The sequence below is a fragment of the Setaria italica genome, chromosome VIII, assembly GCF_000263155.2.
Source record: "Setaria italica strain Yugu1 chromosome VIII, Setaria_italica_v2.0, whole genome shotgun sequence".
Classification (NCBI taxonomy): Eukaryota; Viridiplantae; Streptophyta; class Magnoliopsida; order Poales; family Poaceae; genus Setaria; species Setaria italica.
Window position 1 is genome coordinate 18,496,427 of NC_028457.1, and position 15,100 is coordinate 18,511,526.

The 15,100-nt window shown below is 48.4% G+C and overlaps 1 protein-coding gene across 1 annotated transcript; it reads left to right on the forward strand.

Moving 5' to 3' along the window:
* Positions 1-569: 569 nt before the first annotated feature.
* Positions 570-929, forward strand: LOC101786156 (zinc finger protein 3-like). The gene has a single exon (XM_004980385.1). It carries the CDS (start codon positions 570-572, stop codon positions 927-929), a length of 360 nt encoding a protein of 119 aa, XP_004980442.1.
* Positions 930-15,100: the final 14,171 nt, after the last annotated feature.

Genomic DNA, 15,100 nt, shown 5'->3' on the forward strand with positions numbered 1-15,100 from the left:
AAGAGCAGCTTGTAGATGGCTTTGCTGTCCTTGGTTTTTACCAATTTTTGTTTTACGCTTACGACTATATCCTTTGGTGCGTAGATTTTCAGCGAGCTGTGAAGTCAATGAGCTTGAAAGAGATCTTTAACTTGGAGGCCAACCTCGTAAAGAAGGTACAATTATGAGATAGTTTGGTGGTTTGTCTTGCGAGTGTTGTCTTTTACTTTGTTATTTTTGGTAACTTGAGTTTTTAAAATCTGTAGGTCTCTTAGGCCCTGTTTGGCATGGCTCCAACTTTGGGTGGAGCTTTCCTACTCCAGAACTCCAGGAAGAGTTAGCTCCACTCCAGAACTCCAGAAATAAAATGGGGTGTTTGGCTAGATGGGTACTGTCAGCTCCAAAAAAATCGATTTCAGTGTTGATTACCATTGTTGCCCCCAATTTAGGCCCCACTTGTCATCTTCTCCTCGTCCTTTCTTCCTCCTTTCTTTTTCCCTCTGTCTCTCTGCCGTTGCCCACTGGTCACCGTTGCCACGGTCGCACCTAGCTCCTCCCTCGATCTCCTCCTCACTTTCGGCCACCGATCGATGGAGAACGAGCTGCCGGCGTCGGGTGCCCACGGTGTCAGCCTCAACGACCTCTCTCCCCGCGGCCGCTGCCTTGGACCTGCCGTTGTCGCCGTCCCCGCCGTCGACGACGGCTGCCACCCGGGGGAGTCCTTCGCCTGCAACTACTGCCACCACAGGTTCTACAGCTCACAGGCGCTGGGCGGCCACCAGAACGCGCACAAGCTCGAGCGCACCCTCACCAAGTGCAGCTGGGACATCCTCGTCGCTGCCACGTCACCGTCCTCATCCCTGCCACCGACGCCAGCGCCACCGGCCATCGTCTTCCACGCCGCACCACCGGAACGCAACAACAACAGGGACGACAACTTCCTGCAGTAGGTGGCACCACCGACACCGAGCGTCGTGATGGACATGGTAGGATGGGGCACTAACATGGCCATCGCGGCTGACGGCGGCTGTGGCCGCCTCGGCCTCGGCCTCGGCCATGGTCGGAATGGGGACGGCGTCAACCCCCGCCCCTACGGCGGGGCTCGTCGGCCTATGGGCTGCGCCATCGAGGATGGGCATGGGAACTCGCACCCGGAGGAAGAGGAGGGGAAGGCACTGTTAGCAGCCCCGCCCCTTCCATGGCCTCGCTGCTGCGACAACCAGCGTGGCCGGGGCCTCTGGTGCCGGCGGCGGGGGGTGCGGCCGGCGGCGGGATGGTGCGGCTGGCGGCGGGGGTGCGGCTGGCAGCGGGGGGTGCGGCCGGTGGTGAGGCTAGGGCCGGCCGCGGGGGGTGCGGCTGGCGGCGGGGGGTGCGGCCGGTGGTGAGGCTAGGGCGGGCGGTGGTGGGGGTGGCCGGCGGCGGGGGGTGCGGCCGGTAGTGGGGCTAGGGCGGCCGGCGGCGGGGGCGGTGGCCAAAACCCGAATGGTGCCATGCTGTCGTGAGAACAAAGCCGACAGAGGGAGGCACGGGACGGGGAAAGGGACGGGGAACATGTCTAGGAATAGAACGAAACATTTTTTCCATAACCAGTGGCATAGGTGGGTAATTATCCACCAACTCCGCAAGGAGGTTTAAAAGAGTGGTTTCTGGAGCAGCAAAAGAGGTACTCCAAAACTCCACCTCCATTTGCACTACAGCTCCATGGAGTTGGCAACTCCATGGAGTTTTGGAGTTGGGGTGTTTGGCTGAATTTTTTGATGGAGTTGCTGGAGTTTAGGAGTGGAGCTGTGCCAAACAGGGCCTTACTCTTCGATGATTATGAGGGATCGGCTTGCTAAGAGCGAGAAAGCAGCCTTGGAGGTTTCGAAGAAGGTAGCTTCGCTGGAGGCGACTATCGCTGCCATGTCCTTGGAGATGAAGAAGGACAAGGCTGAGAATGCTGAGCTGAAAGAGGACTCTCGCAGACTCGGTGACAAGTACGAGGCCAGGGGCGACGAGATTGATCGCTTGGTGGTGGATGTGATGCAGCTGGAGGGCCAGGTGAAGGAAAAGGACAATTGAAGGCCTACGCGAAGGTGCTTAGCGCGACAGCGAGGTTATTGTGGATTTGAGGTCTAAGGTTAGCTAGATGGAGCCTGAGTTGGAAACGAAGGCAAGACTGTTGAGCCAGATTGAGACCACACTGAGGGAGAGGTTTGAGAAAGTTCACAAAGCTTACAAAGCCTCCCTCGGTGCGTTTTGTGCTGAACCTGATGACTGCCCGTTGGATGGGGGATGCAAACGGATGTTCGAGTGGATTTTAGACGAGGTTAAGAATCTCCCCGAGGTCCTCGAAGGCTTGACTGACTACTCCACTGTGTTCTGCTAGGATAGCGCCCTTCACTTGCTGGAACAACAAGGATGCTAGCATATTAGGAATATTTCTGAAGATAATTATGTTATGCTGACTGCCCCAGAGATTGGCTCCGCTATGAAGTCTAACGTCGTGGAGAATGCGAAGAAAAACTTGTTTGATCGCTTGTGGTTGACCTCCGGGCAGGATTATGTAAAGGGGCTTGCGCGTGAGCAGTTGGCACAGCTACGCTTGCAGTCTGGCGCGGATGACGAGGACAAGGATGTTGAGGAGTAGGTTGTTGCATGCTAGGGGGGGATTTTGACTTGTTGGTTTTGGTGTATAAAGTTGACGACGTTAGATACTTTATTAGTCTGTGAAACTATGCCCTGTAATGTACTCATGTGTCAGCTTTTTGTCATGTATCCGACTTTGTAATTATTGCGTGCTTTATTCTATCCAAACGCGCTTGTTTCTAGCAAAGTGGACCCGCTGCGAGGTTAGATAAGTCGAAGTCGGGTTGCCGTTTCAGGCAACCCGCCGACTTAAAAAATGCGAAAGTCGGTTGATACAGCGACCCAGAGTCGCTTCAACCGTAGCCGTCTAGATTTGTTGTTGTATTTTGCGTTGGTTGACTTCGTGCAAGGTCGGGCCGATGCATTGCTTTGAAAATGCACCTGCCCATCTGGTCGATACTCGTGAAGAAATCAGTCTCCTTATCGGAGCTTCTTTTTTGACTTTGATTGTGTTTACTGCCATTTTTGACTTTGCTGAGCAAGATCGAAAATGTCATTTAGCACTTTACGAGGTTAGATGACACGGACTTGCAAACCCTTCTCTTGCGGAGTTACAGAAATTTTTCCTATTTTTCTTGAAAAACGTCACCCCCCTTGCGATGTTGCAAGAGAGAAGTCAGATGACATACACTTGTAGACCCTTCTCTTGCAGAGTCGTAGAAATTTTTTGTGTTTTTTCAAAAAATGTAACCCCCTTGCGATGTTGCAAGATAGAAGTCGGAGAGGTAACTTGCTATTGGAGTATTTGGCATCTTTAATCTATAGTGGCATTGCATTTACACGTTGGAATTCCTCCGCGCTCTGGTGCGAGGTCACGCAACTTGTTGTTGCATTTGCACGTTAGAACTCCTACACACTCTGGTGCGAGGTCACGCAACTTGTTGTCGCATTTTATGCGCTAAATCTCCTCCGCACTCTGATGCGAGGTCACGCAACCTGTTGTTGCATTTTATGCGCTAAATCTCCTCCGCACTTTGGTGCGAGGTCACGCAACTTGTTGTTGCATTTTACACGCTAAATCTCCTCCGCACTCTGGCGCGAGGTCACGCAACTTGTTGTTGCATTTTTGGATTCTGGATTTTTAGGGGAAACTTCCTTTCTTTCATTGTGAAAAAAGGTGTACATCGATATGCCTCGTTAAAAACCTTGCCTCCATTATGGAGCCCCTAGCAAGGAAAAGAGTGCAGTTCGGACTTTATGACCTCACAAATGAGGTAAAATTAAAAGTAAAAAAGAAAAAACTACTCATTACCTTCGGCGTTGCTTATAGTTCCGCAAGCTGAAAGGTAACATGAACAGTTATGGATAGTATTTTCATAAGTTGTCAATATTCCAAGTGTGTGGGAGATTGTTTCCCTGCTGGTCTGCGAGGTGGAACGAGCCAGGCCTGCCACTTTTTGTGACAATGTAGGGGCCCTCCCAAGTTTCTTGTAGCTTGCCTGGGTTTTTCCAATTCTTTTTCCTCTTGATGACGAGGTCGCCGACATTGATCTATCTCTCTCGAATGTATTGGTCCCTCCATCTTCGGGTTTCTTCCTGATACTTGTCCAGGTTTTCGATGGCCTTGTTGATGTCGAGCTCAATCATGTCTTTCTCAATTCTGGCAATTTCATCCACATCCTCGGCCTTAAGGACTCTTGGACTCTTGTTTTTTATTTCTTCAGGGGTTACGGCTTCGGTTCCGAATAGGAGCTTGAACGGAGTAAAGCCTGTTGCCCTGGATCTATCGTGTTATGGGACCATACGACTCTTGGGAGCTCATCGACCCATTTGCCCTTTTTCTGATCGAACAAACATTTTTTGACTGCAGTAAATATGGTGCTATTCGCCCTTTCCACAGCTCCGTTTGATTCCGGGTGGTATACAGACGAGAATTTTATCTTCGTGCCGATGCTGGCGCAGAAATCTATGAATAAGATGCAGTCAAACTGTTTGCCGTTGTCAACGGTTAGTTCTCTTGGGACTCAAAACCAGCAGACAATGTTTTGCCAGAAGAATTTTTGTACCGAAACCGATGTTATGACAGCCAGTGGTTTGGCTTTGGCCCATTTGGTGAAGTAGTCTATTGCAACTACTGCAAATCTGCAATTTCCTTGTGCTGTTGCCAGTGGACCAACTAGGTCTAGGCCCTATCTCTGGAGAGCCCATGAAGGTGGGATGAGTTGGATCGGAAGCGAGGGTGCATGCGTCTGCCATGCTGTCTTCTAGCAAGCCTCACAGCTTCGTACAAGCAAGTGTGCGTCCATGTGGACTGATGACCAGTAGAATCCCTGATGGATTGCTTTTCCTACTAGAGCCCTTGAGCCAATGTGGGTTCCGCAAAAACCACTATGTATTTCTTTGAGTAGTTTGCTGCTTGTTTCATAATCGACGCAGCGAAGCCAAGGTGCTGAAATGCCTGTCTTGTAGAGTTGCCCCTCGATAATTGCATAGCCCCTTGCCCTTTGCTTGAGGCGTGTACGCTCGGCTTCGTTCTGAGGCACGAAGTGACCTCTAAGGAAAGCCATTATGCTCGCACGCCAATCGTAACGTTGGATGGCATTGATGGAGGTTGGAGCTTCTTCCTTGATCGAAGGTGAGGTGATGACTTCGTAAAATGTGTCGGGTGGGATTGGCTCGCTCTCTGCTATTGCTTTTGCAAGCTTGTCGGCGTCGTCATTTAGTGCCCTTGGGATATTTTTGACATCATACCCCAGAAAGTGCCTCTCCATGGCTCGGACTGCCTCAAGGTACTTAATGAGCTCTGGTTCTTTGGCCTCACTATCTTTCTCGATGTGGTCACGGATTACCTTTGAGTCTGTTATGACGATGAATGTTTGTTGCCCTATGGCCTTCATTTTCCTTAAGGCCAGCAGCAGTCCCTCGTACTCTATGGTGTTGTTGGTTGACTTCGCGGTTGGTGGGAAATCTAGCCTCGCTGCATACTTGATTCTTACACCTGTTGGTGATGTGACCACTACTGCTACCCCTGCCCCTTTGTGGCACCAAGCCCCATCGCAGTGGATGACCCATGGTGTTTCAAATTGTTTCGGCTCCTGCTTTGGTGAGGTCCAATCAACTACGAAATCAGCCAGTACTTGGGATTTTATAGCTGTGCGCCTTTCAAAGTCGACGACGAACTCTGAGAGTTCAGACGCCCATTTGGCGATACGGCTGGAAGCTTCCCTGTTTGAGAAAAGGTCGTGAAGAGGCTGGGTTGTTACGATGATTATTTTGTGCCCCTCGAAGTAGTGTCACAGTTTTCGCACTGCCATAACGACTGCGTATGCGATTTTCTTGAGTTCTGAGTAGTGTAGCTTTGAGCCGCTCAGGGCTTCGGATGCGAAGTAAGCTGGTATTTGTTTCATTTTGCCTTCGATTTCTTTTTCTTGAATCAGCGATGTGCTTACGGCTATTGCTGAGGCTGAGATGTATAATAGCAGTGGTGATTTGGGCTCTGGCGGGCATAGCTTTGTCATAGACTACAGGTACTCTTTGAGGTCTTGGAATGCTTTGCTTTGGTCAAGTCCCCATTCAAGTGTTCTGGAGCTTTGGAGTGTTTTGAAGAAGGGGAGGCTTCGCTCTGCCGCTCTTGGAATAAAACGGTTTAGCGCGGCTACCCTACCCGTGAGTCGTTGGACTTGTTTGAGCAAAGTTGGCTCCGACATGTTAGCCAGTGCCTTGATTTTGTCTGGGTTGGCCTCAATGCCTTTTGTTGTTACCAGGTAGCTTAGGACCTTTCCTCTCTAAACCCTAAATACACACTTTTTTGGGTTTAGCTTTAGGTTGGCTGACCTCATGTTAGCAAATGTTTCTACAAGGTCCAAAATGTGGTCACTTCGCTTAGTGCTTTTGACAATGATATCGTCCACGTAAGCCAGGATGTTATGCCGAAGCTGGTTCCAAGACTATTGCTGTCATCCTTGAGAATGTTTGGCCTACATTCTTTAGCCCCTCTGACATACGCACGAAGCAGAACGTTCCAAAAGGTGTCACGAAGCTTGTTTTGCCTTCGTCCTCTTTCTTGATTCTGATCTGGTGATACCCCGAGAAGAGGTCCAGTAGCGAGAGCATTTCACTATTTGCAGCGTCATCCACCACCTTGTCAATCCTCTCAAGGAGGTAATCATCTTTTGGGCAGGCCTTGTTGAGATCTGTAAAGTCTATACACATTCTCCATTTGCCATTTTTCTTTTTTACTGGCACTGTGTTAGCTAGCCACTCAGGATACTGGATTGGACTGATTACGTTGGCCTCGAGGAGCCTGTCGACTTCGGCCTTCACGGATTGGACCTTTTTGTCGGACATTTTCCTTAGCTTCTACTTCTTTGGCTTAGCTCCTTGTCTGATATCGAGGCTATGCTCAATGATTTCCCTGTCCACTCCTTTGAGATCGCCTGCGGACCAAGAGAAGATATCTTTGTTCTTGTTGAGGCATGCGATGAGGTTGCGTTCTTCTTCGGGATCAAGGTTGGCTCCAATTGTTACGAACCTGTCTGTGATGTACCCGTCCAGGAGTACCCACTTTGTTTCGCCGTCAGCATTGATCTTTATTTTTTCTTTGTCCCTCTTGGGCTCATCGTAGGTCTTTTTCTTTGTTGTGCTCTCGGCTTCGCTTCATGGCGCTAGGTGGTGGACATTCTTTTGGCCCAGAGGTGCCCCTCTTTCTATGTTTCTTGCCATTTGCTGATCACCGTACACTGTTATGATCCCCTTAGGCGCGGGTATTTTCATGCATAGGTACAGTTGCCTAATTGTTGCATCCATCTTGGTGATGAAACCACGACCAAGTATTGCATTATAGGGGTAGTGCATCTCCACCACGTCAAATGTGATGTGTTCTGTTCTCGCATTGTCGCGATCCCCAAACAAGACCGAGAGAGCAATTTTTCCCAAAGCTTTCACTAGCTTTCCACCAAAGCCGAGAAGTGGGATGTCGGCTGGGATGAGCGTGTTCATGTCAATGTTCATTTCTCTGAAAGCATTTGCGAAAAGGATGTCCGCGGAGCTACCTATGTCAACTAGGACTTTTCCAACTGTCCAGCCTGCTATCAGCGCTTTAATGACCATCGCATTGTTGTGCGAGGTTGTCTCGAGCTTGAAGTCTTCCCCTATGAAGGTTATGGGCATGTGTGCCCATTCTGGCTTCGTTGGGGGTCCGTCGGGTATGATTACATTGACTTTTCTGAAATAGTTTTGCCTCTGCCTTTTGTTCTCGAACTCTAAAGAGGAGCCCCCGGCGTATGGCATTATCATGCTGAAGGTAGATAAGGAATTTTGGTTGTTGTTTTGTGTGCTTGGCTCTGGTTTGGGCATTATGGCTGGGATGCTTGGGGGTGGAGGTAGTGTTTCTTGAGGTTTCTGAGGTGTATTTGGGTTGGCATGTTGCGGGATTATTTGGTGGTACGGTTGTATGTGTGGTGGAAGAGGCCAGCTCATTGGTTGCTAGAAATTGGCGAAGCTAGGCTGGTTGGGGTAAAAACTTGGGTGCGGGTAAAATGCTGTGTGGTGGATTGTTTTGGGTGCTTGCGCGGCTTCTTTTGTATCCTTTCTCTCTTCTTCTTTCTTTTTGGGGCACCACTCTGTGTTATGATGGTTCTGGTGGCCATGGTTGACGCAGTAGAATGATTTTTGCTGTCTTCCTTGACCTCGTCCTCTACCAAAGTGGCCCCCTCTTTGGGTGTTGTTGTTTTGGTTTTTGTTCTAGCTTTGGTTTTGGTTTCCCTCAATGTTCATGACATGGTTCTGGCTAGAGTTTTGAGGCTTGTTGTAAGGCGAAGGTTGCCAGTTTCGGTTCTGGTTTGTTTGCCTTTCCTTGTTACGTTCCGCCACTCTTCTGCGGTGGTCCTCGTCGGACCTGATGTATTCATCAAGTGTTCTGAAAAGAGCGCTCATCATTTTGGGCTCCTTCCTTGATAGCTTTGACGCTGTTCGGCCAGGGGTGAGGCCCGCGATGCATGCGGATATTGCTACGGATTCCTCAATGTGCGGCGCTTGGGAACGAAGCTGGACATATCTTCTTACATATTCTGCAAGTGGCTCCTTGTCTTTTTGTTTGCATTGGAAAAGGTCTGCTTTGGCCGTTTGGGGGTGATGGAAACCCTGAAAGTTTTGTGTGACCTTCGCATTGAGGTCATGCTAGCTAATCACCGTGTGTGGAGGGAGTAGTGAGTACCAATTGAGTGCCGCGCCTTCGCAAGCAATTACGAACGACTTGGTGAGGACGACATCATCTCCCCCGGCTGAAGCTACGACGGCTTCGTAACTCATTAGGAATTGTCGTGGATCTGTCCATCCGTTGAATTTGGGCAGGGTGGTTGGCTTGTATGTTGCTGGGCACGGTGCGGTTTGGAGCCCGATTGAGAGCGGTGATGTGGTGTCGTCCACGAGAGACACCCCTGATGAGTGATGTTGGGTGCCTTGTCCGAAGTTGAAACTGGGCTGTAACTGTGCCTGATCAACGGTGGGGCTTTGGTGAAGATAAGTTGCGGCTGGGTTTGCATTCTCATGTGGGCTCTCAAGCTCCGCAATTTCTTTCTATAATGCTTCCAGCTGTCGTCTGGCTTCGTTCAACTTTGATAGTCTGCTCGAGGCTTCCCTCTACTGTTGCACCTATCGTGCTAACTGTTCGTTTTTTCTTTTGACCTCCTCTATCTCCTGGAGGACTAAGTCTAGTTCATTGTCTAGGTCAGTGCGACCAGTAGCTTCGGGCATTGTAGGCTGCTAGCTCTGTTGGCCGTCAGTGCGGTTGATAGCTTAATTTGATGTGGGTTGTTTGCCTTGGTGGTTGACCTCAGGTGCGGGTCTCTTATTCATTGCTTTTGTCCTTAGGGTTTGCTCGACTCTTGCAAGGCGCTCCTCCTTGTTCGAAAGAACTTGATCTGTGGTCTCGGGAGTTATAAGTTGACCGGTCTCCTTTGTCCCGACTTCTCTTTGCACTGCAGGTCTCTTCTTCCGTTGTGGCGGCATCGTAGGTTACTTGTTGGGTCAGACCACGGTGGGCGCCAATTGTTGAGCCTTCGTCAAATGAAAGGTAAGATGAAGTCACAACACGAAAGCAGAGGTACTTCAAACAAGTGTAACTTTGGCTGTCTTATCGATGAATAGTGTTCATTTTAGAGGGGACGGTTAACATCCCTTTATAGCACTATAAAGTTACATTTCTGTACACCTGTTATACCTATACCTAACTACTACATTCCAGGCATATTCCGTACAAGACTGTAACTTAACCCTTACACAAGATGTCTCTTTCAAGTGAGATTACATTTCTAGCCTTTCCCAAAATCTTTATTACCAAAGTGCTCCACAGTTGACGTGACTCCAGGACTACCCTGACTTCTCCTTTCTCTACTCGTCAGCTTCGCTCGCACCAAGTACGCCTCCATGCGTGCTCCACCTTCGTTGGCCGAGACCCGCTAACCTCGGGCTCTGGTCTTAGCATCTCCTCGAAGTCGAGTCGCTGGGAGTTCGTGGAGGTCTCAACTTCGGGAATCCTCACCTACAAAACCACATAACGAATATCTTCGGACCAATTAGCTTCGGTTAATTATTAACTTCGGGGAAGAGTGTAATCACGAAGTCAAGTTAGTGTCGGGGAGAGCTCCGCGCCGGCTTCGTTTAGGGTGCGTTGTGGGGCGGTCCCCAACAGTTGGACTCATGCTCGGAGGGTGAAACCCGGAGAAAGGCAAGCTATTTGAATGTTTTCATCTTCAACTTTTGCAACTGATTTTTTTTATGTTTCATCTTGTCATTTCGAATGTGGGAATTGGTGATTTTAAATGTTCCAACCACTTTATTTCAGCCTTTTGCAATTTACAATTTCTTTTTCTTGATTTTTTAGATGTTGCAATAGCTCATTTGGAATGTTTCTTGCAGCAGTCATTACATAATGTTTCATCTGTTTTTTTAATCTATATGTTGCGCACCATATTCCATCTTGTTGTGTTTCATGGTTCTGTCTTAAAAATTTTCTGGTGTTGCAATCTAGCAAGATTTGAGAAGGATATGCAACAAGTTTCTGCAATTTGGTGTGCAACAAATTGGAAGGCGTCGCTCAAGGATAGCGATGGATAGCATGATGTTTCATGCAGCATGGAATAGTGTTTCAGTGGGATGTTTTTAGCTGGATCTTACAGCGTTGCTGCAGCCATTCGTGGCACCTGATCAGATGGCTGCACTCGTCCAACACTAGTGTTCCGGACCGGATGTCCTAGCGCTAGCAGTGCCGTAAAATTTTAAAAACTTGGTTTTATAGGATAGGATTCGACAAAGCTGTTGGGGATCATCCAAAAAGACGGTCACCCTCAAGCTTGTTTTTTCGGCTAGAGCCAAGTAACCTCGCAGAGTCAAGAGACCCTTGTAAAAAGTCAGTTAACCTCGTTAGTCCTAGTCTGGCGTGAAAACCACATTAACCTCGCATTCTCTTTGTCGCTTTGGTCTCGAAGCTAAGGGTTATTTGCTGATGGCTAAAATATAAAATGGCTTACCCTCGGTTGCTTGAAGCTAACCTCGAGCGACGAGCTCTTCATCGGATTGCTGAAATGAACATGCCATGGTAAGGGCACGAGGCTTGGCTACTTTTCCAGCATGAGGCAACGATGCTTTCAAGCATGAGGTTAAGAAGTCTACTAGCACGAGGCTAAAGATACAAAGGTGTGAAAAGCATGACTACAAGGAGGTGTGAGAAGCATGAACCCCCAGAGGTATGATTAGCGTGACTGCCTAGAGGCGTGATAAGCGTGACTCGGTAGGAGAGTTCAAGTTGTACAAGTTACCTCGAAAGACCTTTATGTATGGCATATTCAAGGAATGTAGTAGGTGAGAAAGAGTATTCATGGTATGTAAAATGACCCCCGGGTCACTATAAAAGGGGAGCCCTACCTCGATGTAAAGGGACGGTCAATTTTCAGAATTAAACTGCGAGTGCTTCCTCTACATTGTTGTGTTCGAGTCTCCTTGAGATTTGTTTTCCAACATTAGCGCCCACCGTGTTCTTAGCCACGAAGTAACCCACGATGCCATACCAGAAGAAGAAAAGGACCACCGAGGATGTGAGAGAACAGAAAAGGCTGCTCGTCCCAGTTGAGCAAGACAACAATGACAAGATGGAAAAACTAAAAAGAGTCACGGACAACCTAAGAACAAGAAGAGAGAAAAAGAGAATTTAGGCAGAGACCTTGAGCCAAGCATAACCACAAACAAACACACAGAATGACCCACTCAGAGAAAAAGAGGAGGAACTAGCCTCAACACTCAAGCAGCTAGAAATATTGAAGAAAGAGAAAGAAAAATTCGCTCAACAACTCCAAGCGCAAAAATTAGTAGCCAGCATGCTAGCAAAGCTAAACGAGGCTAAAAGACAACTAGCAGAGTTGCAACAAGAGCTGAATGAGTTGCAATACTTACATACCATGCCACAACCACCACTTCTAGGGTTGACCACAAATGACACACCCATCATACACCCAAATCCCAGCTTCATTGGACATAACACCCCAGTGACAACGAGCACGTACACAACAATTTACAAAAGCTCTCCACTATCCTTAGGCTTGCAAACATCCCCATGGCCCACAACCTACAAGGCAGTCACATTGCCAAAGTTCAATGGGCAAACAGACCCTCGCCAGTTTCTCATGAGCTACGAGACAGCCATAGCTTCGAAGGGAGGAGATGATGTGGTGTTAGAAAAATTGTTCATAATAGCATGTGAGGGGGCAGCACTGAATTGGTACATTCTAATTCCACCACTGTCCGTATATAGTTGGATAGATCTCAAAACCATGTTAGTTCAAAACTTCCAGGGCTTTCATAGAGTTGTGACCGACAAAGGAGATCTATTCAACTGTGTTCAAAAGGATAAACAACCTCTAATAAACTATGTGAAAAGATTTGTCCATCTCAAATCACAAACTCCAGATGTAGAGGATAGCGTGGCTATAGTAGCTTGCATCAAGGGGCTCAACCTAGGTCCAACTATCTCGAAGCTATCAAGTAAAAAGCCAAAAACAATGGAAGCCTTGTTCGCAAAGCTAGACAAATACTGTAGATCAGACGAAGACCATAGGAGGAGAGTGGCAAAGAGAAACTGCTAGAGGCAAGCTAAAAAAGACCAAAACTGTCAAGCCTCACAGTACAACCACGCGCAACAACACCACTCATACCCAGCTCAACAGGTGGTGTCGATCGAGGGTAAACAAAACCAAAACCACAACAGGCAGCCTTAGCAGCAACCATCACCAAACTTTGGTAGTGGCTAGAGAGACGGTTACGCCAGAAGGGGAAGAGGCCGAGGTAGAGGGCCTCCGTGGCCAAATAACCAAGGTAAGCAACAAAGAATGTTTTATTGTACCTTTCATGGCAAGCAACTTGACCATGCAACTGATTTTGCTAAGAAACCAAGAAGACCTTTGAAAGAATAGCCGAAGAAAAGAAAGCAGCTGAGGCACCTAAAACCATCCACCATATTTCCTTTTGGCCATAACAGCCATACTTCACAAACCCCAACCTTGCAAGCTTTCAACCCGCCATGATGTGGCAGCACTCACCACAATTCCAACCTCAAGCTCAGCAAGCCTTGCAAATCGCGAGGTTTGCACCTTCTCAACCTCTTCATGAGATACTACTACCTCCACCAAATCTACCCTATTAGATTCCAAAAGTTGAGCCTAACAACCTGCAAAACAACAATCCCAAAGCCTTACCTACCTACAGCATGATAATGCCAATCTCAGGGGGATCCTTGCAACTTGAGTGTCAAGAGGATAGCCCAAATGCTTTACCAACCTATGGCAGGATAATGCCAAGCATCGGAGGGTCTTCCCTCGAGTTTGGAAACAAAAGGCAAAAGAGAGATTACTTCAAGCAGGTGAACACAATCATACTTGATGGACCTCCAGCCAAGCTAGAGTGGGCACACATGCCCATCTCTTTCACAGAAGAAGATTTCAAATTGAAAACAGCCTCGCATAACGATGCGATGGTGAATGAGGCCATTATTGCTGGCTGGAAAATAGGAAAGGTCCTAGTGGACAGCGAAAGCTCTGCAGACATCATCTTTGCAAACACATTTAGAGAAAGGAAAATCGACATTCACTTGCTCGAGCCGGCAGAAGTCCCATTGCTTGGCTTCGGGGGAGGCCGGTTAAAGCCTTGGGAAAAATTGTACTTCCCGTCTCATTTGGAAATCTAGACAATGCAAGAACGAAACGCATAACGTTCGACGTTGTTGAAATGTACTACCCCTACTTTGCTATCCTCAGGAGAGGGTTCATCAATAAGTTTGATGCAACGATAAGGCAACTGTTCTTAAGTATGAAGATCCCAGCCTTGAAAGGGGTCATCATGGTCTATGGCGACCAGCAAACCACCAGAAATATAGAAAAAGGCACAACCCCAGGACAAAAGAATGTCCACCACCTAACAAGTCCCAACGAGGTTGAGAAACAAGAAGAGAAAAAGCCATATGTTGAGCCCAAGAGGGACGAGAGAAGGTTAAATTAAGCGCAGACGGTGAAACAAAAAGAGTTCTCCTAGATGACTGCATCATTGATAGATATGTGACAATAGGAGCTAGCCTCGAGCCTGAGGAGGAGAAAAAATTAATCGAGTTCCTAAACAAAAATAAAGATGTCTTCGCCTGGTCTGCCAATGACCTCCAAGGGGACGATAGAGATATAATTGAGCATGGGCTCGAGGTAAAGCCAGGCGCAAAACCAAAAAAGCAAAAGCTCAGATAAATGTCGGAAGAAAAGGTCAAAGATGTGAAGTTCGAGGTTCAAAGTGTTGGGATACGAGGTAGGCTACACTAGCGCAAATCAAAATTTCTACCGCGTATAACTAGGAAGAACTGCCGTATAAGGATCACGGGATTACCACTCGACGCACTACTGGTGCGGAAGATGTAGATATGCGTCGGTGCAGTGAAGACGATCACGTAGTTGTACGTAGTCGATCACGTCCAGCAGCTCCTCAGCAGCTCATCCACGTGCAGCAAGATCGCCTCCGGTGCCGCGGCTCGTCGTCGGCTCGTCGCGGCTCGTCGGCGGCTCGTTGATGGCTTGTCCAAGTGCTGCAGGCGCAACACCTCCAAGGTATCCACACGTGCAGGGAGGAAGCGTCGCAAGCCGGATTGCTAGATCCGCGAGTTGCAACAGGCGAGGGCGTGGGAGGCGCGGCAAGTGTGTTTAGCCAAAAAGGTGTCAACCCTAGGGCGCCCCCACCCCTCTATTTATAGAGGTTCCTGATGGGCCTCTGGATCCGAGGCCCATTAGTACTCCTAAACCTAATCCAACTCGGATCAGATCCGAATTGGGCTTCTAGCCCCTTAAGTGTGTGACCCTATGGGCTCGGATACGTATAGACATGGCCCGAGTACTCCTACTCGGCCCAATAGTCGGTAGCGGCCTCTAGCAAGACGTGCCAACTCCTATACGCACACGAAGATCATATCAGACGAACCATCACAACATAATATACACGCTATTCCCTTTGCCTCATGATATTTGGTCTA

Coding starts and splice junctions, on each gene's coding strand:
- LOC101786156 (XM_004980385.1), top strand. CDS start 570: ATGGAGAACGAGCTGCCGGCGTCGGGTGCCCACGGTGTCAGCCTCAAC.